This window comes from Alnus glutinosa, chromosome 8, assembly GCF_958979055.1.
Source record: "Alnus glutinosa chromosome 8, dhAlnGlut1.1, whole genome shotgun sequence".
In the NCBI taxonomy this organism is placed as follows: domain Eukaryota; kingdom Viridiplantae; phylum Streptophyta; class Magnoliopsida; order Fagales; family Betulaceae; genus Alnus; species Alnus glutinosa.
In genome coordinates this window covers 976,655-1,004,033 of record NC_084893.1, presented here as the reverse complement: position 1 = coordinate 1,004,033, position 27,379 = coordinate 976,655, and the positions used below count along the sequence as shown (strand labels likewise).

At 36.3% G+C, this 27,379-nt stretch overlaps 3 protein-coding genes across 4 annotated transcripts; 1 reads left to right on the top strand and 2 right to left on the bottom strand.

Annotated features, from left to right (window-relative positions):
* Positions 1-246: 246 nt before the first annotated feature.
* Positions 247-3,740, top strand: LOC133875933 (gamma carbonic anhydrase-like 2, mitochondrial). The gene is made up of 2 exons (XM_062314209.1): positions 247-656; positions 3,127-3,740. The coding sequence occupies exons 1-2, from the start codon at positions 293-295 to the stop codon at positions 3,501-3,503; spliced, it is 741 nt and encodes a 246-aa protein (XP_062170193.1). The 5' UTR covers positions 247-292; the 3' UTR covers positions 3,504-3,740.
* A 9,804-nt stretch (positions 3,741-13,544) lies between these two features.
* Positions 13,545-19,423, bottom strand: LOC133875696 (F-box/LRR-repeat protein At5g63520). Of its 2 annotated transcripts, none has more exons than XM_062313901.1 (10): positions 19,118-19,423; positions 18,785-18,892; positions 18,598-18,690; positions 18,328-18,471; positions 17,543-17,644; positions 17,408-17,447; positions 17,073-17,228; positions 16,545-16,726; positions 14,201-14,319; positions 13,545-14,076 (listed from the first exon to the last, which is right to left on the bottom strand). In XM_062313901.1, the coding sequence occupies exons 1-10, from the start codon at positions 19,334-19,336 to the stop codon at positions 13,641-13,643; spliced, it is 1,599 nt and encodes a 532-aa protein (XP_062169885.1). In that variant the 5' UTR covers positions 19,337-19,423; the 3' UTR covers positions 13,545-13,640. The 2 variants fall into 2 exon arrangements, with proteins under 2 accessions (XP_062169885.1, XP_062169886.1); XM_062313902.1 differs by having other exon boundaries at positions 16,545-16,720.
* Positions 19,424-22,193: 2,770 nt separating this feature from the next.
* On the bottom strand, positions 22,194-26,150 carry LOC133875749 (squamosa promoter-binding-like protein 13A). The gene is made up of 5 exons (XM_062313973.1): positions 25,974-26,150; positions 25,831-25,885; positions 24,825-25,335; positions 23,616-23,749; positions 22,194-22,959 (listed from the first exon to the last, which is right to left on the bottom strand). Exons 3-5 carry the CDS (start codon positions 25,238-25,240, stop codon positions 22,343-22,345), a joined length of 1,167 nt encoding a protein of 388 aa, XP_062169957.1. The 5' UTR covers positions 25,241-25,335; positions 25,831-25,885; positions 25,974-26,150; the 3' UTR covers positions 22,194-22,342.
* Between the last annotated feature and the right edge of the window lie 1,229 nt (positions 26,151-27,379).

The following is a 27,379-nucleotide window of genomic DNA, read 5'->3' as shown; positions in this document are numbered from 1 at the left end:
GGTTAACTCATATTTTTTATATTACATTAAAAACCAAAAGAGCATGAAAAAAGCATTTAAGAAATGGTCAAATATAAGTAAAAAAAAAAAAACTGGACCTCAGGATCACAAACCCATTATAACATGACATACGGGCCAAATTGAGCCCCCACAAATAAATACTCCAATACTAAGAACAGCAACAGAGCCCGCAAACTACAAAGCCCACCTGCCGGCCCAAACGCATACATTTCCCCATCCATCCACTCACTCCTCCTCCAATTTCCAGCTCCTCCCCATTGAAGCCAAAGCCATGGCAGCGGCTCTAGCTCGCATCTCGAGGAAGGCCCTGAGCTCCTCCCACCTTAACCTGGTCCTCCAGCGCCCGCTGGCCACCGAAGCAGCGTCGAAGAGCATCACGGAGTCGGCAGATCGCGTGAGGTGGGACTACAGAGGGCAGAGGAAGATCATACCGTTGGGGCAGTGGCTTCCGAAGATCGCCGTGGACGCCTACGTGGCCCCGAACGTGGTGCTCGCTGGCCAGGTCACCGTATACGACGGAGCCTCCGTCTGGGCCGGCTCGGTCCTCCGCGGCGACCTCAACAAGATCACCGTCGGATTCTGCTCCAACGTTCAGGAACGCTGCGTGCTCCACGCCGCATGGTCCTCACCAACAGGTTCCATTTCAATCTCTTTTATTGTTTTTGTGTTTTCTTATTCCTAAAAAGATTGTTGTAATTCGCGCTGTTTGGTTGCTGAGGAAGTGTTGAGGGAGAAAAGTGCTTCTTGATTATGTTTTGTGTTGAATTTTGAGTTAAGAATGTGTATTTGTTGAGTTTTTCGGTACTTTGTTAATGGGTCATGGCATATATTTATGAAATTAACTGAACTTAGGCTATAGGTCCAATGTGGTTCACGATCTCATGCCTTTCCTGACAATTGAGTTTGGGATTGTATATATGGATGTTGAAAGCCTGGAACTTATATACTGGACGAAGTTTGTGGACTTTGTATTGCAAATGGTGCATTGTTGATGGGATTGAAAAGAAAAGGAAATTGCAATTTGCTTTGAACTTTTTGTCTAATTTCATGATTGGTCGCCAGGAATAGATAGAGAAAGAAAAGGAAGTATGATTTTCTGTTGAATTTTGAGGTTAAGGATATATTTGTCGAGTTTTGCGGCATTTTGCTAATGAGTTATGGCTTGAAGTACAATGTGGTTTAGGATTTCATACCCTGCTGACAATTGAGTTAGGCTTATATATGTGTATGTTGAAAGACTGAAACTTTATATTGAATTATGAGATGAGATGCAGATTGTTATTATTCGATTGGTCATTTTTTTTTTTTTTTTGCTCTAGGGGTTGCTAGATGGTAGGTTATATATTAAGAAATGTGTATTGTGTATAACATATTAGAGGAACACTTTGTTGAGCCATCCACTAATTATTTTGCCATTCCTTTCCCTTTGCCTCTTTGAGTTTCTTAGTGGCCATGTTCGGTTTGTTGCTTGAACCATAATCAGATGGAGATGCGGGGCATTTGTCTCAAATGAAAAATAATGTTGAAATTGTTTCTTCATGATCCGTATGGAATAACCATAATTAGTTGATTTTGACGGACAAGAATGGAGATCTATTATTTTTTCCTTTTTCTGTTTTTTCTTTCTCTTTCTTTCTTCTTTTCAATGAAGTTCTGCACATCATATACATTTTTCTTTGGATGCTTTTCCACACATGGATTGATTAGAACATTATTATGTGCTGTTCTGGTTCGGCTGATTAACTTAGCTTATTGAAATATCTCTGACACCCAAAAGAAATTTGCTTATATTGTATGGATGGGATGGAAATGATTATTCTCTCTCTATCTCTCTCTCATTTATGCTGCCACTCATCTTCATGGATTGGTCAGTTGTTGACACTTTAACCTAGTATTTATGTGATAGATCTCACCACTATGAAGCCAAGGGGTGTGGGTTTATGGAGTTTTATATATGTTTTTGGAACTGGTAAGCAATAATGTTGTTTCCATTTTCAGATTCCAAGGGGTTTGGGTTTCTGTTGTTTCCAAATTATGTTTAGTGTCATCCTTTTGCATTTTTCATTTGCCAAATCTATGTTTCAAGTGATTTTAATTCATTTTAGGCTTTTATTTCCAGAAAGTGTGAGAGTTTAGGTGCTTGATTGCTACTTAGCACTTGATGTAATCTGTGCTAGGCCCATGAGTTCGGGGAGTTGACACATAATTGCCTCCTGGTTTGGATTTCTTGATGCACATCACAAGCACAAAACTAATTAAGTTCTCCTTTGTTTGCCCTGTTGTTTTATCTTTAGTTGTCACCTGCCTTTGAACCTGGTACCCGTGGCTGCTTTTTTAAGTTTAATCTAGCAAAGGTGAACTGTTTAAGTTGTGGAAATATGTATACGTGCTTTGGTGAGATTCTTATCTATGAACAGGTCCCAAGAGACTTTACCAGCAGGTCAGCTGGCACCTTCAGTTGACCTCCTGATTTTGTTGCCCTCATTATCAATTTCCTTCTATCTCTAATTATGCGTTGACCCTTTTTTTCTGACATCAAAGATTTTGCAGCACCTTTTTTTTTTTTCTTTTTTTTCTTTGGCTTACTTTTCCTTTGCTTTCTGGCTATTATCAGCTGGGCTTTTGAGTTAGTTCTCTATATTCTTTTCCAGGTCCAACCTAGGGACTGACTCAGAATTATTACCTAATAGGAATCACTATGACAAGTTAATTTGCTCATAGCTTGTAAATAGGGAGGGGAAAAAGACAACGGGTTCGTTTGACAAAGCTTTTTAGAGGGTGCTTTTTGCTTTTTGGATGTGATATGATATAAAGGCGAAAATAGTTTTGAGTGTTTTGTGTTTTGAGCTGTTTGTTAATGTTTTTGCTTTCTTGCCAAACGAGCCCAACATCCTTGTGTAAAATATGAGATGTAATTAAACTTGCCTGGCAATATGGACTGTTTCATGTGTCAGTGTTTTCCTGTTACTAATTTTTGTATTAATATGTACTACAGTTTTTCCAATTGGACCAAGTATTCTGAAGAAATGCAAATAGTAAATTCCTTATCATACTGCCAAATATCTTTTAATTTAATACCGCGTCCAACTCTTTTCCATTTGTCAGGCCTGCCTGCTGATACATCTATTGAGAGATATGTGACGGTTGGCGCATACAGTCTCCTGCGGTCCTGCACAATTGAACCAGAGTGCATTATTGGGCAGCACTCCATTCTTATGGAAGGTTCCTTGGTGGAGACCCAAGCTATCCTTGAAGCTGGGTCTGTGGTTCCCCCAGGCAGAAGAATACCAACTGGTGAACTTTGGGCAGGAAATCCGGCAAGGTTTGTCAGGACTCTGACCCATGAAGAGACCTTAGAAATCCCTAAACTTGCTGTTGCGATTAACGATCTGAGCAAAGAACATTTCACAGAGTTCCTTCCATACTCCACGGTGTATTTGGAGGTTGAGAAGTTCAAGAAGTCTTTGGGGATATCTATTTGATTATCCTTCTTGTCATTTTTTTTTTTCCTTTCATGTATCAGATAGTGGGAAGTTTCCCTGTAAGGAAAATAAGCAGGTCTAAGACGTGAATCAAGTGTTTGAGTTCCTTTTCTGTGTATTTGGTTTTGCTGTCTGTTTAAAGAATTGTTTGGAAGTATCACTCCAAAATATCTAACGGTAATGACTGAAGGCATTTGTCAAGAAATTCCTATTATATGATTGAAGACATTCTTTCTACATAGTTGAAATGGCATAGCGGGATTGATATTAATCCCGGAATTCAAACGGATAATGGGTTGATGGACTGATTGGCTGTGATTGGCTACTCTTCACTAATGATATTAACTACACTTTTAATCTTTGCTGATGTGGCACTGTGAACCAGTTCTTAAATGTTTTTTTTAAGAGTAATGTTACATATTACTTTTATATCCTTTTTTTGTCCATTCAAAATTGATGTGGCTCTTAAAATCATCATTCGATCAAAATTCAATAGTGGTCTATCATAAATTCAATGGTGTGATTTTAAGAGCCAAATCAATTTTGAGGGGACAAAAGGGAGACACAAGGGTAATATATAGCATTACTCATTTTTTAACAATGGCTGATCCAATTATTGATTGGCAGCGTTATATCAATAAAATGGGATAAAAGTGTGATTTCTAGAATTTACTTTCTTTTAACTTAAGAACTCTATAGAAATTATAGAAGAGGCACTTCACTTTTTCAAAAGATGGTTCCAATTACACGAACAAATAAAGCTCTTATATCACATTAGAACATCTAATTGAAGGTAGTACAACTTCCTTGCAAATTTACTTGACAATCTATATTTTAGTGATTGACATGGTAAGTATCACATGAACTATCACGTCAGTTTATAAATGTGTAAATACTATTTGTAGTAAAAGGCTAAAAGTTATATGATGCAGAATGAGACAAGAATAAATTGATCATTTAGTTTTATTTAAATTTAATTATGGGCTTGACAAAGTTTTAAGTTATTTGTAATTCAATAATGTACTTGGCTCAAAGTCAGTCACATTAGAGTTAGGATTAGAGTTTAACCTATGAGGCTATTTAAGCATAATGTTTTATTGTAATAGATAGATCGTGATTTATAGAAAATGCATTTGTTTTTTTTTAGGTATGATTCTTCTGTTCCTTTGGTAGTGAGATTCTGCCAAGGGCAGTGAAACTCTAGTTGAATCTATCGTATTCGTTATTTTAGTGAGACTCTAAATTAACGTAAGATTTATATTTATTTTTTGTTATTTTCCTATTTCTGCTGAGTCACTATACTACCTTTAACGCCACTGAATTCAAAATTTTAAATTAATCGATGAAGAGATCCAACAAATACATATATTTATAATGGACTAGATTGATTCCATCCACGCCTCTGCTTCCATTTATTTTTCGATTAGAAAACATGATTGGAGTGAGAGAGAGAAGAATAAGAAGTTTCTATTTTATAAGTCATTATCCCATCAAATATATCACAAGTTGAACTTAAGAAATGACAATGAACTCAGGAAAAAAAAAAAAAAAAGAGGTAGAGGAATGCTAATGGTTAATAAGGGAGAACTTTGTTGTAGCATATATAAACCAAGGTGGTTCCGACACGTAAAATACTTAAATAAAATGAGAAGTGAATGACGAAAACAAAGTTCGAACTCAAGATCTTAATTTGCTCTGGTACTATGTTAAATCACAATTTATCTTTAAAACTTAAGTTTATAAGAAATTGTTGATTTTAATTGTTTAATTATATTCCAAGAACTGGCTCAATCCATCTCCATTTATACTATGAGTATTTTCTTGCTCCCTAAGACATTACTTAGGGAGATTAATTTCATGATGCAGCAGTATCGGTGAGGACAACATGAGCAGGAATCGAAGATCCAATGGATTAAGTGGGAGAAAATGGGTACCCCTAAAAATCAAGGTGGCATAGGATTTCGTGATCTAGAAAAGCTTCAACAAAGCGTTTCTAGCAAAGCAGTGTTGGAGAGTCCTTCAAAATCAGGAGACAATATTGTCTGCAAAAAATTTAAAAGCTAGGTACTTCCCACATGGTATGATCCTCGATGCTAAATTGGGTTGGCGACCATCTTATGTATGGAGCAGTTGGTCAACGAGAGATCTCCTCCAGGAGGGGCTTATGTGGAGAGTTGGCCGGGAATGGTGAACAAACAAAAATATGGAAGGATAATGACTGCCTCAAACTCTAGCACATCGAGTCCTAACTCCGAGGAGAGGGCTCAATGAAGAAGTAGCAGATATTATTGATAAGGAAACTAGCTGTTGGAAAACAAATATGATTCAAGAGATGCTTGGTGAGGAAAATGCCCTTATCATATGGCAATTCCCTATTGGCTCCAATAATGATAGTGATAGGCAGGTTTGGAGTGCCACAACAAATTGGGAGTTCATAGTGAGAAGTGCCTACCATTTACATAAGGAGATATTAGCAAATGTTCATGTACAAGACAACACAGTTTGCTATGGAAAAGAATTTGGAAGATGAACAGTACTCCTCATGCCTTTAAGATGTTTACGTGGATGGCTTGTTACAATATTGCTTTGCTTATTAAAGCAAATCTCGTCAGAAGGAAAATTACTGAGGATCCACTATATCCATTGTTAAGGAATTTCCCGCCATTTAATAAAATAATAGAGAGATGAGCTGGTGTCTACGGCTAAGAGAGAAGCTGTTTGAGATGGAGTGGGAGATTCTCCCTAATTAATAATTTTGTCTTATTAATCGATGGTTGCCCGCCGCCGATTAGAGAAAGTAGGATGATTCGGTATAAGCGCCTGAATTAATGGGCTCGAATTGATGAAGGAAAAGAAAAGCATATTCGAGTTATAAATGTTGACGCGAAGGACATTTATTGAGGGCAGACATATAAAAGGTTTGGGGCTAAAAAAAAAGAGAGGTATCTTCTTCTTAAAAAAGACAGACAGATTTCTTCTTGCTAAGGAAGTTTTTTACACCAATTCTAACTTGCTCGTCGGAGGAGGCGTTGCCGGGACACCCCGACGACCCCTTTTGTTTTGCAGATCACTTGAAGAATACTCATTTGGATTTCGACACACTTGAGAGCTTTGGCGCGTGCTGTTCTCCGGGATTCCAAATCGTCAGCTCCAAAAAATTTGCTAACATCCATTGCGTAGAATAGAGGCAGAGGCTACGGGGCATGTTTTGTGGGGTTGTCCGGCTACAAAGGATGCTTGGAACATATGCGGTAGTAAGATTCAAAAAAGGTGCATCAAGCATGAGGAGTTTGCATGCGTACATTGCGGAGGATCTCCATAAAAAATTGGAAAATGATGACTTAGAGTTCCTGGCTGTTGTGGCAAGGAACTTGGGACTGCAACGAAATGCAGTGATCCATTGTAGGTAAAGCCTTCAACCACCCTACCCTAATTGTAAGTAAAGCCTCAGACTCATTAGTGGCTTTTAGAAGTGCCAATACTCGGTAGTATACAAGGGAAGAAGTGAGCAATAAAAGGAACCTTTAGAGGTGGCAAGCTCCTATAGGTGGGTTTTTCTTTTTTTTTTTCTTTTTTTTTTTTTTTTAAGGTAAATTGGGATATATGTGGATGTGGATAAATGCAACAAGAAGATAGGCATATGCGCGATTGTTAGAGATAGCAAGGGGAAGGTGTTGGCAACGCTGTCTGCTCTAAAAGACTAAATCCTCAAACCTGTTGAGGAACATGTTTTTATTCCGAAAGTCCCCCAATGTATTTACAATATTATTTCTGTTGAACATTGTGGTTAAAATGATTCATTAATAAAAGTTATACTCGACTGCTTTCAAAAAAAAAAAAAAAAAAAATTATGTTCTAACAATGGCTTGGCAAATCTCAAAGGGTCAAACGGCTGAGCTTGTACTCAATTCTGGGGTCAAAACTAATTTCATTTTCAAAGAGGTATATATTCATTTTTCTTAATTAAACTATGGCAATAAGGGGGAGTACCGGAGTAGACAGGACAAAAATTAGGTATTTGATCATTGGTGGGTCGATTGTTCTTTGTGTCTTTAGTGGAGAGAATGGATGAACCATCAAGAGCCCTCCCCACCCACAATCTAAGGAAATCATTATTATATAATTTTAAAGTATTTTCTCCTTATTAGCTGTTGGATTTCTTTTCAAACGCATTTTATGGCTTAATTATATGATATTAACCGCTTTTCAACTACCCTCTTTTTTATGAAACAACCAACAACATTTTTTTTTAGGACAATTCAGAGGAAGGCAATAGCCTATTATATATTAATAATAATAATAATAATTATTATTATTATTATAACCCTAATTATTTTGGGACCAGTCCCCCCACAATATGATGTGGAAAATGCTATCAGCCCACTCTGTAAGCATCATTGTCATGCGGCAAAATATACTAATTTTGATAAACTGGAAAACAGGCCGGCCAATTCATGCCTTCATGGGTTGGTTGTTTAATCTCCCAGTCTTCTCATTTCTTTATTAAGACGAATATACCACACGGATTTAGCATATGATTATGATAATAATAATTTGCTATCGAGGATGATTTTTTTTTTTTTTTTAGTTGATAATCTTTAATTTTATGTTTTATTTAATTTTTAAGTGTTTGTTATTTTGTAATTTAATCATAGGCTTAGCCCAAAGTCAGTTAAATTTGGGATGGGTCTATTTAAGCAAACTATTGTATTTCAATGGAGAAGAGAGAATAAATGAATAAACAAATTTTGTTATGTTGAAGTGTAACTCCTCTTTCCCTTCTCTCATAGCTTCTTCCGGGTAATGAGTATCCACTAAATTCTCCTCCTCCTTGAATTACGTGACTCAATCTATTTTCTTTTTTATCTTTTCGATTTCCCTTTATATTCTTCTTCAAAATTCTTCCTCCCTATATCAATAATTGTTAAAATTTTATTTTAAATAATTAAATTTCACAATTTTTATCGGCTTAAACTTTTAAAATAGGTGATGATTCAACATGATATCAGAGTGTTAAAATATTAATTTAAATAATTTAATTCATCATTTTTATCAACTTAAACTTTTATGTTAATTAAGTGGCCGGTAATTCAACAATAGGGTACGTAACACTATATACACACCACACTTTTATTTTATTTTGACTATGTGTTACTATCAATCCGACCTTGTTAATTTTTTTAACAGTGACACATAAGCAAAATGAAATAAAAATGTGGTGTATATCATTACTCTTCATCAATAATAATAATAATTATGCATGAACAGGCCGAGATAATAATTTAATACCATTAGAAACACAAGTAGAAATGAAATTGGAGTCTTGGAGATACTTGTGAGAGGAAAGGAATTCTTCTCGTGCAATATTTGACAATGTCATCAACCACCATGCGGAAGACCTAATCAGAAAACTTTATATAAACCTAACCTCTTCGAGTTGAATTAAGCAAAGATTTGACATCTCAACCATCCAAATTTTCTTTCTAATCCCGGCCCCCCTATATTTTCTCCCACTCTCTCTTCTTTTCTCTCTTATATAGTATTCATCCATCGATACCACAGCACCGCAATTGCTACCAATAGTTGCTAGCTATCTTGTAGGTCTGGTTTTCCTTTTTCCTCCTCCAATCTGTTGTCATGGCCATGCAAGAGGAATAAGTTTGAACATGCATCAACAAGTTCAAAACATGATAGAGGTTACCGATCAACATGCTGATTGTTGGGATAATTTGTGATTTAACATCGATCATCTTTTCGCGTGCCTGGCAGGTAAGTAAGGAAAAAATTGAGATCGATGTTGGAACGGTTCAATCAAATGAAATCTCCCAAGGGTTTTTGGGTCCTTTAATCTGATTGAGCCGTGCCAATATCATATTTACTTCCACATATATATATATATATGAACTTGATTAATTTCATTCCTGCATGTTGACTTGATCTTCCATAACTCTTTTATAGGAGTTTTGTCAATTAGAAAGAGATTCAGAGGAAAGCGGGTCTAGCTAATGGCCTCTGGAACTAGCCGGCCATATGATTTTATGAGTCATCATTATCATTCATCACCATACAGAATATATGGATATCATAGTTTATCATGATTTGTGCTAGAATATATTATGAGATATGATATTATGAGATTTAATTTATGCATTAATTGTAATTGATTATAATCAAATCAGATTTGAATACATTTAATTCTAATTTGATTTGATCTTCCATACCCTTTTGTATTCTCTCTACATCCCTATTACTAGGAATAATTTGTATTGTAAATGATTAAGGAATAAAAGCAAAATGTAGCTCTTTGGACTTTATCCTGTGGACGTAAGTCATAGACCAAACCATGTAAAATTCTTTGTTCTTATTTTATTATTTCCGCATTTTATCTTTAGTTTCCATTCAATCATGTTATCTATCAATTTGTAGGAAAAGCTTGGGCCATGGCCAGTTCTTTTGAGCAAGTCTGAATATTGCAATATCACTGGTATTTTCAAGGTATGAAATATTAAGTTCCAATAGTACTGTATGCATGGGAGATGGTTGTTGAAATTTTTGCTTTTCTTTCCTAAAAAATAAAACAATTCAAACCATAAAATACGTTTTTTTTTAAAAAAAAATAAAAAATTATTATCACATTAGAACACTTTTTTCAAAAAAAAAACAAAAACACCTCCCAAACATATTAATAAACATACTTATAGTAAAAACTTCACGACCACTTGGCATGGCACTGGGTTTTTCTGCTTGCATAGAAAACAAAAACTATAATCCTTTCCATAATCCTTTCCCTAATCCTTTATAGAGTACATGGTGGTTATAATGCAGTCAATTGCAAAGTACCTTTTTTTTCTTTTTTTTTTTTCTTTTTTTTTTTCTTTTTTTTTTTTTTTTTATCACCCTTCATGTTTTATTGTTTGGGTGCCCACCTCTTTGTGGTTGTTCAATTCCATGTAATCCTTTCCTGTTGTTGAAAAAAATAATAATAAAAAAAATAACAAGCACTCGTTTTTACTAGTCTTCAATTTTTATTTTTATTTTTAATGGGTTAGATGCTTCTTACTAACGTACTTGGGTTTTCAAATGCCCCCCTTGTTCACCACAGTTGATGAAACAAGAGCTACTCTGATGATCATCTCAGACCCCAACACCTTAAGTTTGGACCATGTCATTTTTAAAGATGGCTCATTACTTAAAAGAAAACAGTGATTTAATTAGTGTCGTTTAATTTAGTGTCGATCGTACAAAACGACGCTAAATAATATCATTTAACTGTTCGAACGACACTAAATCTAAGTGTCTAATGTCTCATATTGTTTTAAGTGCAATCTTAATTATGTGTATATAAGCTCTTACACAAAATTTTCTTGTAAGCCAATTTTTAAGAGTGCGTTCTCCTTAAAATTTGTATCATATAGTATCAAAGCCTGCCATCACGACGAGTATGAGAATATCGAACGCAGTTCATCGAGTATGAGATTGAACGGATTGCAATTACTTTGTGGTTTAGTCACGAATGATATAACCTATAAGCAGCATTAAAATTTTGTCAATAAAGTGAACCGCCGTAAACGTCAGCCATAGAACGTCGTGTTATGTTACGATCTTAAGTGCCCTATTTTCAAATATGAATTTTACTTAGAAGTTTGTATAACTCACATCTCCGAAGCTGTGATAGAAACCATCCAAAACAGCACAAAGGTTAACTGGGGGCATCCATACCATTATAGCCCATGTTCGATCCTCCCAACTTCAAAATTTGGAATGTGAAAGGAAAAACATTAAAGCGCAAGTACCTCATAACTAGCCAAAGGGCTTCTGGCAAAAGTGTATATGCCCCCTACTTTGACTCAGATATCTTGAATTCTTGATGCATTCTCCTCTTATTATTCAAACTTCTTCCTAAAAAAAAGAGTTAGTGACTTGCGTTGTCAAGAAGGTGAAGCTACTTTCCGACCGTAAAACATTATTAGGTTGGGCAGTTGAGATCCAAATCAATTGATGTGATAGTGTGCCATTATGTTAAGGAGGTGATACCTTTTCCAACCATCAAACTTTAATGTTTTATTTCTAGTTGCTTGAAACCCTAAAAACGTGCTTAATTAGTAAGGTTAGATATCACATTTTTCTTCAACAACTATTTTATAATATTGACGTGTCAGTCTCAACCAACTATTTGATCAGTCCTAGTTAGAAAGAAAGATTAAAAAAAAAAAGCCCTCATTAATTTGTGTCAATGTCTTATTTGGTTGCATATAACTATACATAAGCTGTTTTGGAAAGTTAGCTTTAATTTCCTACATACATACCTAACACTAAATTTCATGGTATCAAAGCAAGGAGTTTGATACACTAATTCGGGTTAATGCAACATTTTACACTATCATCTTATTATGCTGATATGACAATACCTAATAAAGGTGTAGTGTGTACCATTTTTCTGCAGAAATATAGATCTCGTATCTGTGATTGTTGAGCCGCAACTCCAAGCCTGAGGATTTGTCCTAAACTAATCTTTTTCATTGATTTAGTTTATGGTCCACCAAGAGAGGAAAGTAGGCTTCCTTAATTTTCAAGCTGTTGACTTGTTTATTTGTAACTTTATAAAGTTTATCATATCACTGGAAGAACTCAAGACTCGCGATCAATGCAGCAGCCGCCGCAGCAGCAATTCTTGCAACTGAAGAAACGTGAAAACAAACAGGAATTCGTGTAGAAAGTCTTATATAGCGGTAATTCAGATACTTTTAATCTTATGCCGTTTGAATCTTTAATGGATGAGGGAAGGTGGGTGCCGTTCCTCTATGATATTGGGGATAATTGCACCGGAGGTCCCTGTGGTATACCATAATTATTTTTCACTCCCTATAGTTTAAAAAGTTCACTGGAGGTCCTCGTGATATGCAATAATTACAAATCGATCCCTGGCGTCAAATTCTGTTAAATTTTTTAACAGATTCCGTCAAATGCCACGTCAGCGCCACGTGTCGCCAATAAGATGGCGACACGTGTCTATCGTAATAAAAAATATAAATTTATTAAAAAATAAATAAAAATACTTATTTTTTTATAAAAAAAATTCAAAAAAAAAAAACAAAAAAAAAAAGAAGCTGAAGGGGTGGCCCAGCCACCCCTTTGGGGGTGGCCTGGCCGCCCCCAGCCACTGGGGGTGGCCGCGCGCCACCCCCAGTGGCTGCAGGGGGTGGCGCGCGGCCACCCCCAAGGCCCAGGGGGTGGCCTTCGGGCCACCCCTAGATCTACTAAGGGTGGCCCGATGGCCACCCCCGGCCACTGGGGGTGGCCGCGCGCCACCCCAGGTGGCCTCTAGGGGTGGTGCGCGGCCACCCCCAGTGGCCGGGGGTGGCCATCGGGCCACCCTTAGAAGATCTAGGGGTGGCCCGAAGGCCACCCCCAATGGCCTGGGGGTGGCCGCGCGCCACCGCCGGCGGCCTCTGGGGGTGGCGCGCGGCCACCCCCATGGGCTGTTGGTGGCCTGGCCACCCCTTTCCCATTTTTGTTTTTTTCTTTTTTTTTTTTGTTTTTTGTTTTTTTTTTAAAAAAAAATAAGTATTTTTTATTTATTTTTTAATAAATTTATATTATTTTATTAAAATTAGACATGTCAGCGCCACGTGTCACCAATAAGATGACGACACGTGGCGCTGACGTGGCATTTGACGGAATCTGTTAAAAATTTTAACAGAATTTGACGCCAGGGATCGATTTGTAATTATTGCATATCACGAGGACCTCCAGTGAACTTTTTAAACCATAGGGAGTGAAAAATAATTATGGTATACCACAGGGACATCCGGTGCAATTATCCCATGATATTGATAGGGAAAGCAGTCGAAGTGACACTCTGAACAGAACGTATTTTGTACTTAATTTTTTGTTTTAATTTTAGTGATTTGTTATTTTTTTTTCTTTTAAAAAAAAAAAAAAATTGTTCTTAGAGGCAGGAACTACTCAGGCTCCAAGTTGCCACTTTTCTAGACATGGATCGGACTTCAATGGTAAATGAAGTCTGTTCAACAACGACAATAACAAAAGGAGAAGGTTAAATAACTAAATTTTGAAAATAATTTTATTTATAACAATGATTTTAGTCCCCATGAACTATCCACAAAATCTAATGCTCTAGGATGACATCACTAGATAAACAGAGCTATAGACATGCAGACAGCAGCGAGCAGAGCTCTCTCTTTTGTTTTCTCCAATCAGGCCTGAAGAGGCACGTCCAATTTCCCCTCCACAAAATATTCCTGCCAATGGAACACTAGGAAAGTTTTCCGTAAATGGAGAGCTATCAACATTGCGGCGACCAAAGAAAGACTCACCACGGCCGTAACATGAGAAAATAAACCCTCCAAAAACCTCCTTCTTTATAACATTAACAGCGACATCCCTCATGTCATGACCATTGTTGGCATTTCCATATAACTTCAAATTTTTGAGGTTTACAGAGGCATCACTACATGAGGATATTGCAGCATTGGGATCTGAGTGGTAGAATTGGAAACAATCACCAGTCTTGATGTTAACACCATTGACATAAAGGTACTCTTCGTCTCCTCTGTTGATAACCAAAAGACTTCAGATGTTATTTTGGAAACAAAAGAAATGCAACAAAGAACTAGTCAACAAAAGAAACCCGAATATAACAATTATTCTTTTAAGAAAATATTTCAGATAGTTACCCTATAACTCCATGTAATGCCAACGATGTTATCCACCCCGGTTTCTCGAACCCAACACAGCATTTTCTTCGTTTCGTAACCCCAATGTACAGATCAGGAGATTCAATACGATTTTCCAACTGTAACATATTTGACTCTATCAGAAGCAAGGATATAAGGCAAATTTAATTGTTTGTTTCTATATAAATTATAATACACTGCTACATTTTATAATAACTTTGTGTCTTTGGGCCATGAAACATGTCCGCTTCTATTATAACTTGCATAAATGAATAGTTGAAGAAACCAGTTTTCTGTGTGTGTGGGCATGGGTGTCGGTCTTTGAGTCATGAAACATGTTCACTTCTATTATAACCAATATAAACAAATAACTGAAAAAACCAATAATATCTACATGAGACAATGAGCTCATGATGTATCACAACCTTTTAAAAAAAAAAAAAAGTTCTCTAACAAATCATTCATAAGCATTTTAGTGCATCTAAGAGCATCCACATCAAAGTAGCTATTTCAAATTTTTCACCAAATAATAGAGAAATATCTCAAAACCTCTCTTGTATCAAGCTCTTCATAATTTCACCAAATTGGCTTCTGTCAGACACTCTCTCTAAATTTAACGCACAGATGCTCTCACGCCATTCATTTTATATCATTTTATTGTATTCTCCCGCTTCTTTCACTTTCCTCTCCGCACCTTTCATTTTCCTTCCAGTTTCTGTGCATCTCTCATTCCCTCTTCGGCACTGTGCGAATTCTTCTTTGGCTCTGTGCAATTTCAGTCTAGACTCCAGGTCGCCCCTTCAACTGAGATTCCTCATCGCGCATTCCAGCTCCGCTTTTGCTTCGGTACTGCTCTCTCTCTCTCTCTCTCTCTCTCTCTCTCCCCGTTGCTTGGGTGCTTGGGGTTTAGTTCAAAGGGGAATGGGGCTATAAATGGGTTTAGTTCAAAGGGGTATGGGGTTTTCTTTTATCCCCATTTGCAGCTTGATTACGTTTAATTTTTTTGTTTGATATGTTTTAAGATCTCTGGGGTTTGACAATCTAGAGCCATTATTGTTTGTCTTTTATGAGTTTGTTGATTTTTCTTTGTATGGCTTTCTTAGATTAAGTTTTATTTGTTTGCTTTGAGTAGCTTTTGTTTGGTTTCTTAGATTAAGCTTCTTTGGTGGCCAGAAGAACAAAGAAAATGTCTGTTCGTTGTCAAATGCAGAAAAAAAGAATCTGATTGAATTGGTTTTTTAATTTTGACAAAACCCATTGTTGTTCTTTGTCATATTTGGAAAGCTTGTGTCCAGCGTTGCCCTTCCATTGTTCCTCTTTTTGATTGGCAGAATTTGTTGATATATGGTTGTAGTTCTTGGAAGAAGAAGTCGATGCTGGGGATTCTTTGTAGACTTGTCTTTAGTTCTTCAGTTTATAACATCTGGTATGCTAGGAATGCAATCAGACATGGCCATCGTATTTCTGAGGTTCAGATTCTCAAGAAGATTGTTTGGGAAGTTAGATGAAGGATTTCTGGTGCTGGAAAATTCAATAAAACTAAGGAAAACATTTGTATTTGTCAGGCTTGGAACCTAGACCTCTCTGTTTTGGTCTAGTTGTTTTTGTTTTTGTTGTAGGTGGTTCCAGCTTGTTTGCTGGTTTGTTGTTGCTACAGCTTGTTTGCTGGTTTGTTGTGTTTAAAATCAAGACTTGAACCTGTTTTGTTTGGCATACGTACATTTTTCTTGTGTTATTTATTATCAATAAATTCCTCTCTTGTGCACTTGTTGGACGCTGCATTGTCTTAAAAGCAACTTGGACCAGGATGGATTTGGCTCTGCAGGTTGGTGAAGAATTTAATCTTCCTGTTGATGGTTTAATTAAAGTGGATTGATGGTTTAATTAAAGTGGCGAGGGCTGTAGTTAGTTTCACTGTTGAGTGAAAAAAAAAAAGAAAAAAAAAGTTGACAATGTTGGACGTTGGATGAAGGAAGTTAGTTGGTACAATTTTGATGTTCATGAAAGTAGTTAGTTAAAGTAGTTATTTTTAAAACCATTAAAAAATAATATATAGTTAAAATGGAGAAATATTTAGAGAGTTTGGTACAAGAGTTACTTTAAAAGTGATGAATAAAATAAGAAAAGTAGGTTGTTTAGCTTAAATTTGGAGAAAATTTTGAAGAGCTTGATAAGGATGCTCTAAACAATCAATATAGCCTCCGTGTTTGTTTAAGTATCAAGAAGAAGAAATAATAAAAGTATTGAAGTTCATCATCTCCTGGTCCCATGAATTACAAAATAGTTTATATGAAGCAATATCATGGTTCAACCACAAATCTATTATTTGAAAGTATAAGTGTACCTCATCGTTGATATCATTTAGCATTCTTTGACCATCAAGAATCTCAAATTGTCCTTCCTTTCTAGAAGTAAGCCACGTAGTATTATCAGAGTTGTTCAATCTAACAGAAACTGCCTTGTGTATCGGACCTACCACTGATACACCATTTGACAATGCAACATGGAACTGAATATCCCCTGTAACTTATCATTTACAACAGAAAGAGAGATAAGTGAAACAATAGATTACAAACAAAATATCTATGGCAATGCTAAAAGGTAGAATCACATAAAAATATATTCTATAATTAAAGTGAGAAGGGGCTACATGAAGCACTCTCCCCTCTTCTAATTATATGTATTCTTACATTTATATTTCCCAATATTAACCATATTCTATTGTGTATCTATGAACAAGAAGTCATTATAACGTAAATGACAAAGGCACTCTTGTAAACAAAATTTGTGCATGTAAGCAATTGTTTTGTTAATTAGCATTGGACATATAAGAAAAACAAAGTACGGCATAAATAAGTATAAAAATAAATACCACTAGACGTGTCTCTATCCCTTGCAAAGACTAGAGCTACAGCATCTGATAAGTATTTTCTACTCCCACAGACATTTCTAGATTCATCCCAACTTCTGTATAGAAAGCGGCCTCTCTCATCGCCTACAATGACTGTTTCCATTGGCATAGCATAATCTGCGAAGCCATAATCAACAACTGATCAAGCACGCGCTTGCCATATAATCATTTATCCAAGTCATTTGTAATAGTAAAAAACTTTCAAACAATGATTTTATTTCATTTTCCTCTCAAAGAAAGTCTATTACAAGAGAAAAAAAAAAACTAGAAAATTAAAAATACAGATCAATACTCACCCAAGACATCGATGACAGGTTTCATGTCGGCAAGCCCTTCCTGTAACATCATCCGCATGGCAAGTTAGCAACGCAACGAGGGTGAACTGCTCTAAATATATAGAAGGATGAGAAAGCTACCAAAAACTAACTCACTCCAAATATTATAATCCCAACTGGGGATGTGCAACCCGAAACAGAGGCTGTGTAGTCTTTAATATCCATCACAAACTTGTCAAGCATTGCAACTTGAGGTTCCTGATATCAGTGAAAAAATTCACAATGTCAATGTCCTTAAATAATTCAAACTGCACAAGAGCTCATAAAAATTACTATGATGTCCTTAAAGACGAAAAGTATACATCATAAGTCAACACATCTTAAAGTAATCTAAAACGATATACTTGTTCGCTTCCCAATTTTGTCCCAAAAAATGAACATCATATCCCTGTGATCTTGCGCCATTTTCATATCTATCTACGATGGCATTTGAGATGGATTGAGATCCCTTGCAATTCCAATGATGCAGGTCGTTCATTTAAAATGAACAGCTTGGATTAAGCCACGCTGGCTACCCAAGGGTGTGGTTTGGATAGGCTGAACACTGTGGTCGGCCACCCCCTTGGGTGTTGTGGGCCCACCCCCATAGGGAGTGGCCGACCACTTTAAGGGGTGGTCCGGCAACCCATTAACTTCTTTTTATTTTTTAAAAAATTATTTTATTGCTGACGTGGCTTAATCCAAGCTGTTCATTTTAAATGAACGACCTGCATCATTGAAATTGCGAGGGACCTCAATCCATTTGAGACACATTCATAATTTTAACATAACAATTTCCACAATAAAACCCCTCTTGTTAAGAGAAAATCAGCATTTTAATGACTAACAAAATCCCTAATAGAGAACATCAGAATTTGATGTTTCAGTGCCAAAATTTTCACCTTTACTGATCGTAAAAGCGGGATAGCATCAACTTTCAATCCCGGTACAAAACCAACTGTCAAAACAATGCCATTGTTTATAACCTCTGCGGGTAAATAGCCACCTTCATCGGCCGAATCACCACCAATATCTCCCCACTTAACCTACATCAACATATTTTTTAATTGTCAAAATGACAACTTACCAATAATAAATATAAATCCAACACACACACAAAAAAAAAAAAAAAAAAGAAAGAAAGAAAGAAAGAAAGATGGAAAGATTCAAACCTCCTTAAGTTCATTGGTAAGAGCATCCCTTCCAATAATTCCACTAGCAGTAGAAATAATAAACGGAGTACCAGAACCCAATCTTTTCGATATCTGCATTACAAACAAGTAATCAGAGTTCAATAAATAATAATAACAATCACAATAATAATAAAAATAATAAATTACTGAAACTATGAATGCATACAAGCCGAAAAGCCCCAATCAAGCTGAACCCACTGCCGATGTTTGCAACGGCAAAATGCGGCCGAATTGGCTCCGACAGCACCTTTTCAAGAACCTCTTCTACAGCAATCTATTAAGCTCGAACATAAAATTCAAAAATTTCAGACAAATTATATGGAATAGCAAATACCAATAAAAATCCTAATTCAGCTAGCGCCATAAAAATTCTACTTAAACCTAATTCAGTCACTTTTAGCTTAATCAATCACACAATTTCTCATTTTCCTGTAATAGAAGTGAGCATAGGGAGGGTTTGCGAAATAGGGGGCAACGTGGGGTAGAAAGGCAACTTCACATGTGGAGAGGGATTAAGAGAGAGAGCGGAGGCGAGCTTCGGGCGAGAGAGGATGCGATTGCAGAGAAGATTCCAGAGTTTGCTAACGCACGCCGCGGATGCGAAGGATGAGGCAGGTAGCCTCAAGAGAATGTTGTGGAGAAGGTCATCGTTGATCAGGGCCACCCCTATGCGCACCGTCTTGGGCTCGCTCTTGGCCTTGGACAACTCGTCGTCCATTGCTTCTTTGCGTGCCTTTCTTTTTCTCTGTACCGCTTCTTTGTCTGCTCTTGGGTTTTCCAAGCAACTACTTGCAGACCAAACGCGTTTCCCATCTATCTGGTAAGCGGGTTAACGGAATCCAGCTACGTGCGCCTTCCGGGTTCAAGTTTGGGTGCGTTTTAAATTACGATTTCGTAGAGAAAAAATGCGATTTCAAACCAAATCACAGAAAATAAATCATTTGGAAACTTCATTTTTAAAAATTTCAATTTGAAAACGCAAAAAAATGCTTATTCAAATCCCAAGCAATGTAGTGTTTTTTTGAAAACGTAATATTTTAAAAGCCTAACCTGCGATTTTAAAGGTCAAACTGCAATTTTGTCAAACGCTTAATTGCGTTTTTAAAAAATCATTTTTTAAATCGTACATTTTAAAATTTTTATTTTAAAATCGCAAATAACCGCTCTCATCGAAATTATTTTTGTTAGAGATGTATTTTAGTGTCTTTCTCTTGTATAATTTTTTTACAAATTTACCATTAAATTTACGGAATCTATATTTGAATTCTACATATTTAATGATAAATTTGCACATCTCTTATACAGAAATGGGCAAAAGAATAAGGATCAATTTAGGTTTGCGATTTCAAAAAATTTGATTTAAAAATAACGATTTTAAAAAATGTGCGATTTAAAAAAGTGATTTTTAAAAACGCAGTTAAGCGTTTGGCAAAATCGCAGTTTAACTTTTAAAATCTCAGGTTAGCCTTTTAAAATACTGCGTTTTCAAAAAAGCACTACATTGTCTGTGATTTGAATAAACACTTTTCTGCATTTTCAAATCGCAATTTTTTAAAAACGCAGTTTCCAAACGGTTTATTTTTTGCGATTTGATTTAAAATCACACTTTTTTCTCTACAAAATCGCAATCCCAAATATACCCTAAAACTAAATATTTCTCATTTTGACTTTGTTATTATAGAAAGCGATCATTTCTTATCATCTTCTTCAAACTTGAAAAGATTTCTAAAGTTTGAACAAGTTTATAAATAGACGCTACGAAAGATTGCATAATACTGCATAACAATAACATGATAGTTGACGAGCTGACATATTGACAATGGCTATTGAGTATTGGCTCTTGAACAAACTATATATAACAGCTAATCATGGTTGCTTGGTCCCGGAGTTATTTTGCAGCCTCTAATTGTGGAAGTGCATGCGTAAAAGATAGCTGCTTGAACAGAACAAGGCTGAACATGCGTGAAAGACCAGAATATGGGATATTCAAAGTCGTTACCTTAACTGAGGTCTCTGGTTCAATCTCTAGGATTTCTATTTTCTTTTTTCTTCTTTCTTTTTATTTTTTTGAGTTTCATGGTTACTTACTAAGAATTAGAACAAGAATTTTCTCTAATGCTCCGTTTGTTTCGGCGTAAAATGATTTTCTGAAAAATGATTTCGTCATTTTCCAGTGTTTGGTTGGGACGAAAATAACAGTCAACGAAAATCATTTTCGGTTTGACCGTAAAAGCTTCTTTAATTTTCGGAAAACGATTTACGATTTTTAAAACCGTAAATCGTTTTTCGAAATTAAGCTCTTCGTCCTTACACGCATGTTTGATATCCAATCATTAAAATTTAGCGATTGTCGGTCATCAGGATCCAGTCGGCGCTGGAGTCCGACAACATCCAGTCACCGGAAACCTGCCGGCGCCGGAATCAGGCCACCGGAATTTTGCCGGTGCAGGAATCAGGCAGCCGGAATTCTACCGTTACCGGAATCCGGCACCGGCAGACCAAATTCCGGCCGTAATATCACCGGATTCCGGCCAAGTAGGTCGGATTTGGCCAAAACGGCCGGGATCCGGCCGGATCCGGTCAAACTTTCTCGTCGGAATCCGGCAACGGCGACCGGACGTTGCCGGATTCCGACGACAATTATCAAACTCTTATTTTTGCATTTTGTAATTTTTTCGTGCGAACCAAACACCGAAAAATATTTTCGAGAAAATCATTTTTTCTGAAAATGATTTCGTCGAAATCATTTTACGACGGAAATCATTTTATGTTGAAACAAACGGAGCATAAGCTGCAATTCAAAACATGGATAATTCTCATTAACGTCCTTAGATTGGGGCAAATAAATATTGAGAATAAGATAGCACATCAGAAAGGACTACCACAATGAATGTGATTATGGCATATATACACCCACTTTGAATGGCTAGAAAAGAGTTCTCTGGAGGATCATGGTGCGATGAACACCATGCATGCTAAGCATCATAGACGAGAAGTTTCACATCACTAAAGAATAACACATCTAAAAGTTCCAAAACTATTGTACCTAAATTGTGGTTCAAATACAACAACATAATTAGAATTTTCTTTTTTCGCTTATCTTGTTTTGTAAGCGATTCTAATAATTTAGAAGGTAAAGAAATTACGGTATTGGATAGCTCAACAAAATCAGGTTTATATGCTTTTATACCAGCAATTTTTCTTTTGCCTATAGCAATTCCATGTACTTTACTTGTATTGATAGTATGATAATTACATTGGAATCAACAATGTTGTCAAAGTGTTTATGTTGTCTTACTATTTCAAAGCACTTATTTGAATCCATATTGACAGATTAATTTTTTTCACTCATGTTGTGCCACGTGACACTTACATAAATTGTCACGATAGTTTGTAAAAGAGTTGTAATAAAAGCCGTAGTATTCCAAGTTAAGCGGGATTAGGGAGATGTAGAAGTACAAACTAATCGGCTTTTTGTCAAATATGTTGCTTTGATGGAGGGCTGAACACAGAACTAAAAGGGAAAGGAAACTTGAGAGCTTTCCTTATAATCATTAAAACATTACAGTAGTTACTGTTAGAAACAATAAGATTTTATAATTATGTCCTTGGAAGAAAGAAATTTAATAACAAACATCTTAGCTTTAGAAAGAAAAGAATTCCAACAAATCCTCAACAAGTGAATCCAGAATCATTGCAACAAGGTAAAACCCGAGTAATATCTTTACTCCCAGTGAAATGGAAGTGTTTGAGGGGTTCCGTTTGCCTGTGATCCATCAGACCCCATGTGAAACATTGCCTGGCAATGGACGTTACTGTCACTGCCACTGGAAACCAGAACTGAATCCATTGGCTCTAAGCTGTTACCATGTAGGCTTGGACCTAATGGCTGCACCAGGGAGACTGAGTTAGGATGAGCTATGTGGGTAAAACCGAGCCTGGATGTCTGTGACTGAGGTGATGACAGAAGAGAGAGAGCACAATCCGAGTCCTGGACTTGAGTTGTTAACCTGTCACAATACATTTTAGTCCTAGCCCCGCCACTTTCTGTCAAAGCAATGGACCTAAGAAGTGGCCGGCAGACAGGAGCTTCAAGGGATGATTGGTTGTTGAGAGTGGTGCTACCGCCTTGCAAGAATGGGAGTTGCTTCCCTCCTATAAAGCTGCTAGTGCTCGGGGAGGATCGGAGAAACAGTTTCTGTTCATCGATTAATTGTAATTGTTGCTGCTGGTTATGAAGCCTAGCATCTGCTGCAGAATTGAGAACTCCAGCCCAGGAAGCGCTCACCACATTGGTCGAGGGATAGACATGTGAACTAGAGAATGGTATCAATTGGGTACCTGAAAGAATAAGAAAATATATTTCCTGAACGAAGTTGACAATGTTAAGAGCATTTACAATCTTTTGGTGTTCTTCTCAACAATATTATTGCCTAAAATGGAGGCTGCTTCAAATAAGCCATAATCTGATACTGTTTGCAACCAGTCAGAATTAGTTTGGGGATTAGAACTACCAGGGTTTGTAAGCTGAATTTGAAATAACTTTGAAGAGAATTTAACTACATATTAAAGTTATATGCTAAACATCCATGCAAGTTTGTAGGTCATGTTGGATTCAACTCTTTCAATAAAATTTGCAGTTGAAATGGTTTCCAAAAGAAGGAAACTCTTCCCATTTAGAAGTAGTTCAAAAGAGAGATTATGGAGTTGGAAAATTGTTTTGGTTATCATAATTTTCTCTAGCAGACAGGAAAAGGATTAACAATATCAGACATTGAAATAGGCCTCTAGAACTGACTGGTGGCCACTACATCATCAAAACTTACCATCAATTAGAGCAAACAATGAAGCACTCCCCGGCTAAGTAGATTTCAAGATTAAGAGTTTTAGAGGAACCATTTACTAAAGCTTAATTTGTGTGTGTATGCAGGGATGAAGAAATGCACATCCTACTTCAGACCTGACAATAAGTTCAATCAGTCATTGCCAAAGCTAACCTTGGTAATTGGACAAAAAGTTCCCAGATCGAGAGAGGGGTTCTGGCTGAGGCTTCCTTCGCCTTCGATTGTGTCCATCAAGACGTTTCCTGCAGCTTCTCTTTCCTTCATCAAATTCCTCCAGCGAATGGAACCTATGAAAAGAGTGACAGAACTGTTGAGGAACTAGGCTTGCCAGGAAAAAAATAGTGCAGTGTAAAAGCAATTGAAATTCCACAGCTCCGGATGGATGGACTGCTATTTCATAATCAACTTTGGAGGTGATGATTGTAATGCACCGTTGGGGGCGTTATAATGATATTCTGATATGAGGGCAAGTGACGGGTCAAAAAGTTGAGACTAAGAGGAATGTATAAACCAATGCACGTTATTTGCTTGTTTACACTTGGATTGGTGTGGTTGATGCATTACCAATACCCCGATGAATTGTTTCCAAACTGACCCTAATTTAATTGACCGTCATCATAGCAGGGAAAAGAGTCAAGTCGATCCGGATCGACGACCGAGAGAAGCAAAAACAAATTCTATGCATATGAAATTAAGAAGCAACCTTTTGATAGAGATATCAGTTAAATCTAAATTTAAATGCATCATATTTACATGAGAAGAACAATGTGAGGAGGAATCCAATCTAGTCATCAGCAAAGACTTTATGAAGAATTGAATATAGAAGTTTCCATTTCCTAACTGTCTTTCAGCTTCCGTTGTCATTGCCTCAACTATTGAGAATATAAAACTAAAAAATAGTTTATATTAGAAGGACTTCAAGGACATGTGAGATGCTCCTAGACATGGCATTCAGATACAAAATTTCAGCTCCTCAATAGTTCTCTCTTTCATATGATATCATACATTCTCTTTATTACTTAAAGTTCTCTGTATGCTAAGCTACTCCTTATCAAGCTATTGTACAAATAATGGATGCTTAAGATTATACCCTTTAAACAAAGGAACACCAGAGATCCCTCATGGCAAGAGACAGTCAAGTGATGAAATTAGATTAGTTCAGACGCTTTTAATCGAAGTCTCTGAATGATAGACAAGGTCCAAAAAGAAGCTACCAAGATGGAACATAACTGAGAAACAGCAGATTATTATTGCATAAGCAAAAGGACTACAAATTCCTATAGCAAAATTCAAGTAATCAACAGCACAGCTGATATGACTTACACAAGCTGGAAACCACAATTACCACCACTCATATAATACCTGCTGCATTGCTGGCAGAACCGTTGCTTCTGGCCACAAATAGTTACTTGTGGAGTCTTCGAATGGAGCTCGCAGACCTTGTGGCGCCTATGGTAGTCCCTACAATTACTAAGGTCTGAAGTGCAGCCATCAACTAGGCATGAAACTGGCTGAGTTCCATTATTAGCTGCTCTTGCCCTTTTCGATGACCCGGAAGGTGATGATGCCATTTTTGAGACTCCTGGCTCCTTCCATTTATTCACAGATTCAGGGCCTGAATAACCCAACTGACCAAGCTTCAAATCAACTGAAAAATCCCCTTTATTGGTCCTAAGATCTCTAAGGCTACTTGACCCACCAACTGTTTCTATGTTGGGAAAGGCTTCTTGTTCTAATTCTGTCAAATCCCAAGAAGCTGCTTTCAAGTGCCAGTCCATACAAACTCTTCACTTCTAGATTTCTTCTACTTTTCCACACACCTTATCAACCCCGATCTTCGAAGCTTCTCTCTTCACTACGGAATTGAGTCAACCTTAAAGAAAGATTATTTCACAACAGCATCAAATCAAAACAAAAGCATCAAGTTAAGAATTGCAAAGTCTGTGGGAGTAAGCACTGCTTTAGAAACCCAAACAATTAAAAAAATTATAACAATAATTAATTCACACAAAGCTTTGCTGGGTAGCTTGAAATTGTCAAATTTCAAACAAAGCAGCAGTAGAAAGTTCAAAATAAATAACTATAAATAAAGCGGCAAAGCTAGAAATGCACAATAGGAATCTTTAAACCACATCACAAATTTTTCTTGAAATAAAAGGCAAAAATAGTAATAATGTAAGAAACCAAACCAGAAAGTAACGTTTTTTACATTAAAAAGAAGAAAAAAAAAATTGCCAAGAAGGGAGGTAGCAGAGACTTCCAAGGACTTTGGAAGCTACAAATGAGAAAGGTACTGACTAGAAATAAACAAGTAATAAAACAAATAAAGAAACAAGAGAAAGACTCAAAGAGGTGGGAGAGTACTTACAGACAATTACAGCAAAAGAAAGAAGAATGGATTGCTCTTTCCAGCCACTCATTCCCTGACAAGGATTGCAATACAAAACCAATAAAGTGGCTAGTAAAAGCCTGGGGGGTGTGTAGGTTAAGGAGGATCACCCAGTACTGTACCTGTTTAGCAAAATGCAACTGGAAAGGACTGTACACAGAAAGAGAATGGATAATGTATTCCAATGGAGGGTTAGAATATTGAGAGAGAAGGATAGAGGAACTGGGTTAGCTCCAGTGAGGGCAAAAAAGAGCTTAGATTTGTTTTGCATTTGAGTTTTTTTTTTTTTTTTTAATTATTGTCTTTCCCTTTTTAGGGTTTGTTTGAAGTGTATTGGTTCATAAAGGAAGCATAATAGGGACAGCTAGTTTGTAGCTATCAACTTTTGTGAGCCAAGAAAAAGAAGTACAAAGGATGGATGCTTGAGGCAAACCATGTGGCATTGTGTTTCACATTTCATGGCATGTCTTTCTTTTAGGTTTCTTTTGCACGCAGCTTGGATTTTGCATAGCCCACGCTCCTTCGGAAGAGAGTGGGCAGCAACCCTTCAAATTTTAAAGCTCAATTTGAATGGGGAATCTAATTACTTGCCCAAGACTTTTGCTGGAGAGTATGCCCACCCTAATCATTATTTCTGCAAGGGGGGCCCCATATTGTACGCTGATTATTTCGTTGTTAGTCTCTTTGATTCCTACTGATAGCTGCTTGGGACAGATGCACATCAAAGAATGGCTGCTTGGGACAGATTACAAAAAAAATTAGGAATTATGAATCAACAAACCAATAGTTTTTTTCTTTTTCTTTTTGTTTTCTATCTTTCCTTTTTAAAATAAATGGATAAACATACATCATTGTTTTATTAATGCTTTCCAGATTCAATATATATATTGATGTGACATAAAAATAAAAGTAATTATAAATGTTTTTTATTTTAGTTGTTTGTTAATTTTTTATTTTTATAAAAATAAAACAAAAGAGATGGTGAAAAAGTACTATAAAACAAAGAAATTCCTCGTACTGCGAAACACATTTTATAAATCTGTTATTTTCTTTTATTATAGGAATATTTTGACCAAACGTATGTTTAATTTTTGCTTATATCCGGTAACCATTATTTAAGTCACCCATATCTAACTAGTATCATGGGCATGTTTGAGTATCAATTGTTTTTTATTATTATTATTATTTAAAAACATGTTTGGATTTTTTTAATTAAAATTCTCCTTAAGTTTTATCCAAACTTTTTTTTTAATTTGTCTAAACCATCTAAACATAATTTTAAAAAACAAATTTTTTTGATATTCACAATTTTAAATATAATAAAGAATAATAAAATATAATACAAAAAAATCACACACACAAATAAGCGATTATAATTCCGTCTGCTGTATTCTTAAAACATATAATGTAATTCAAATGATTATTATCCTAAATCCTTCATAAAAATGGTTATCTTCGAGGGAGACTATCAGGTTGTGGTACAAGCTTTGAAGGGAGAAAGGGGTGTTAGGGGTGATTTTGTTAATAT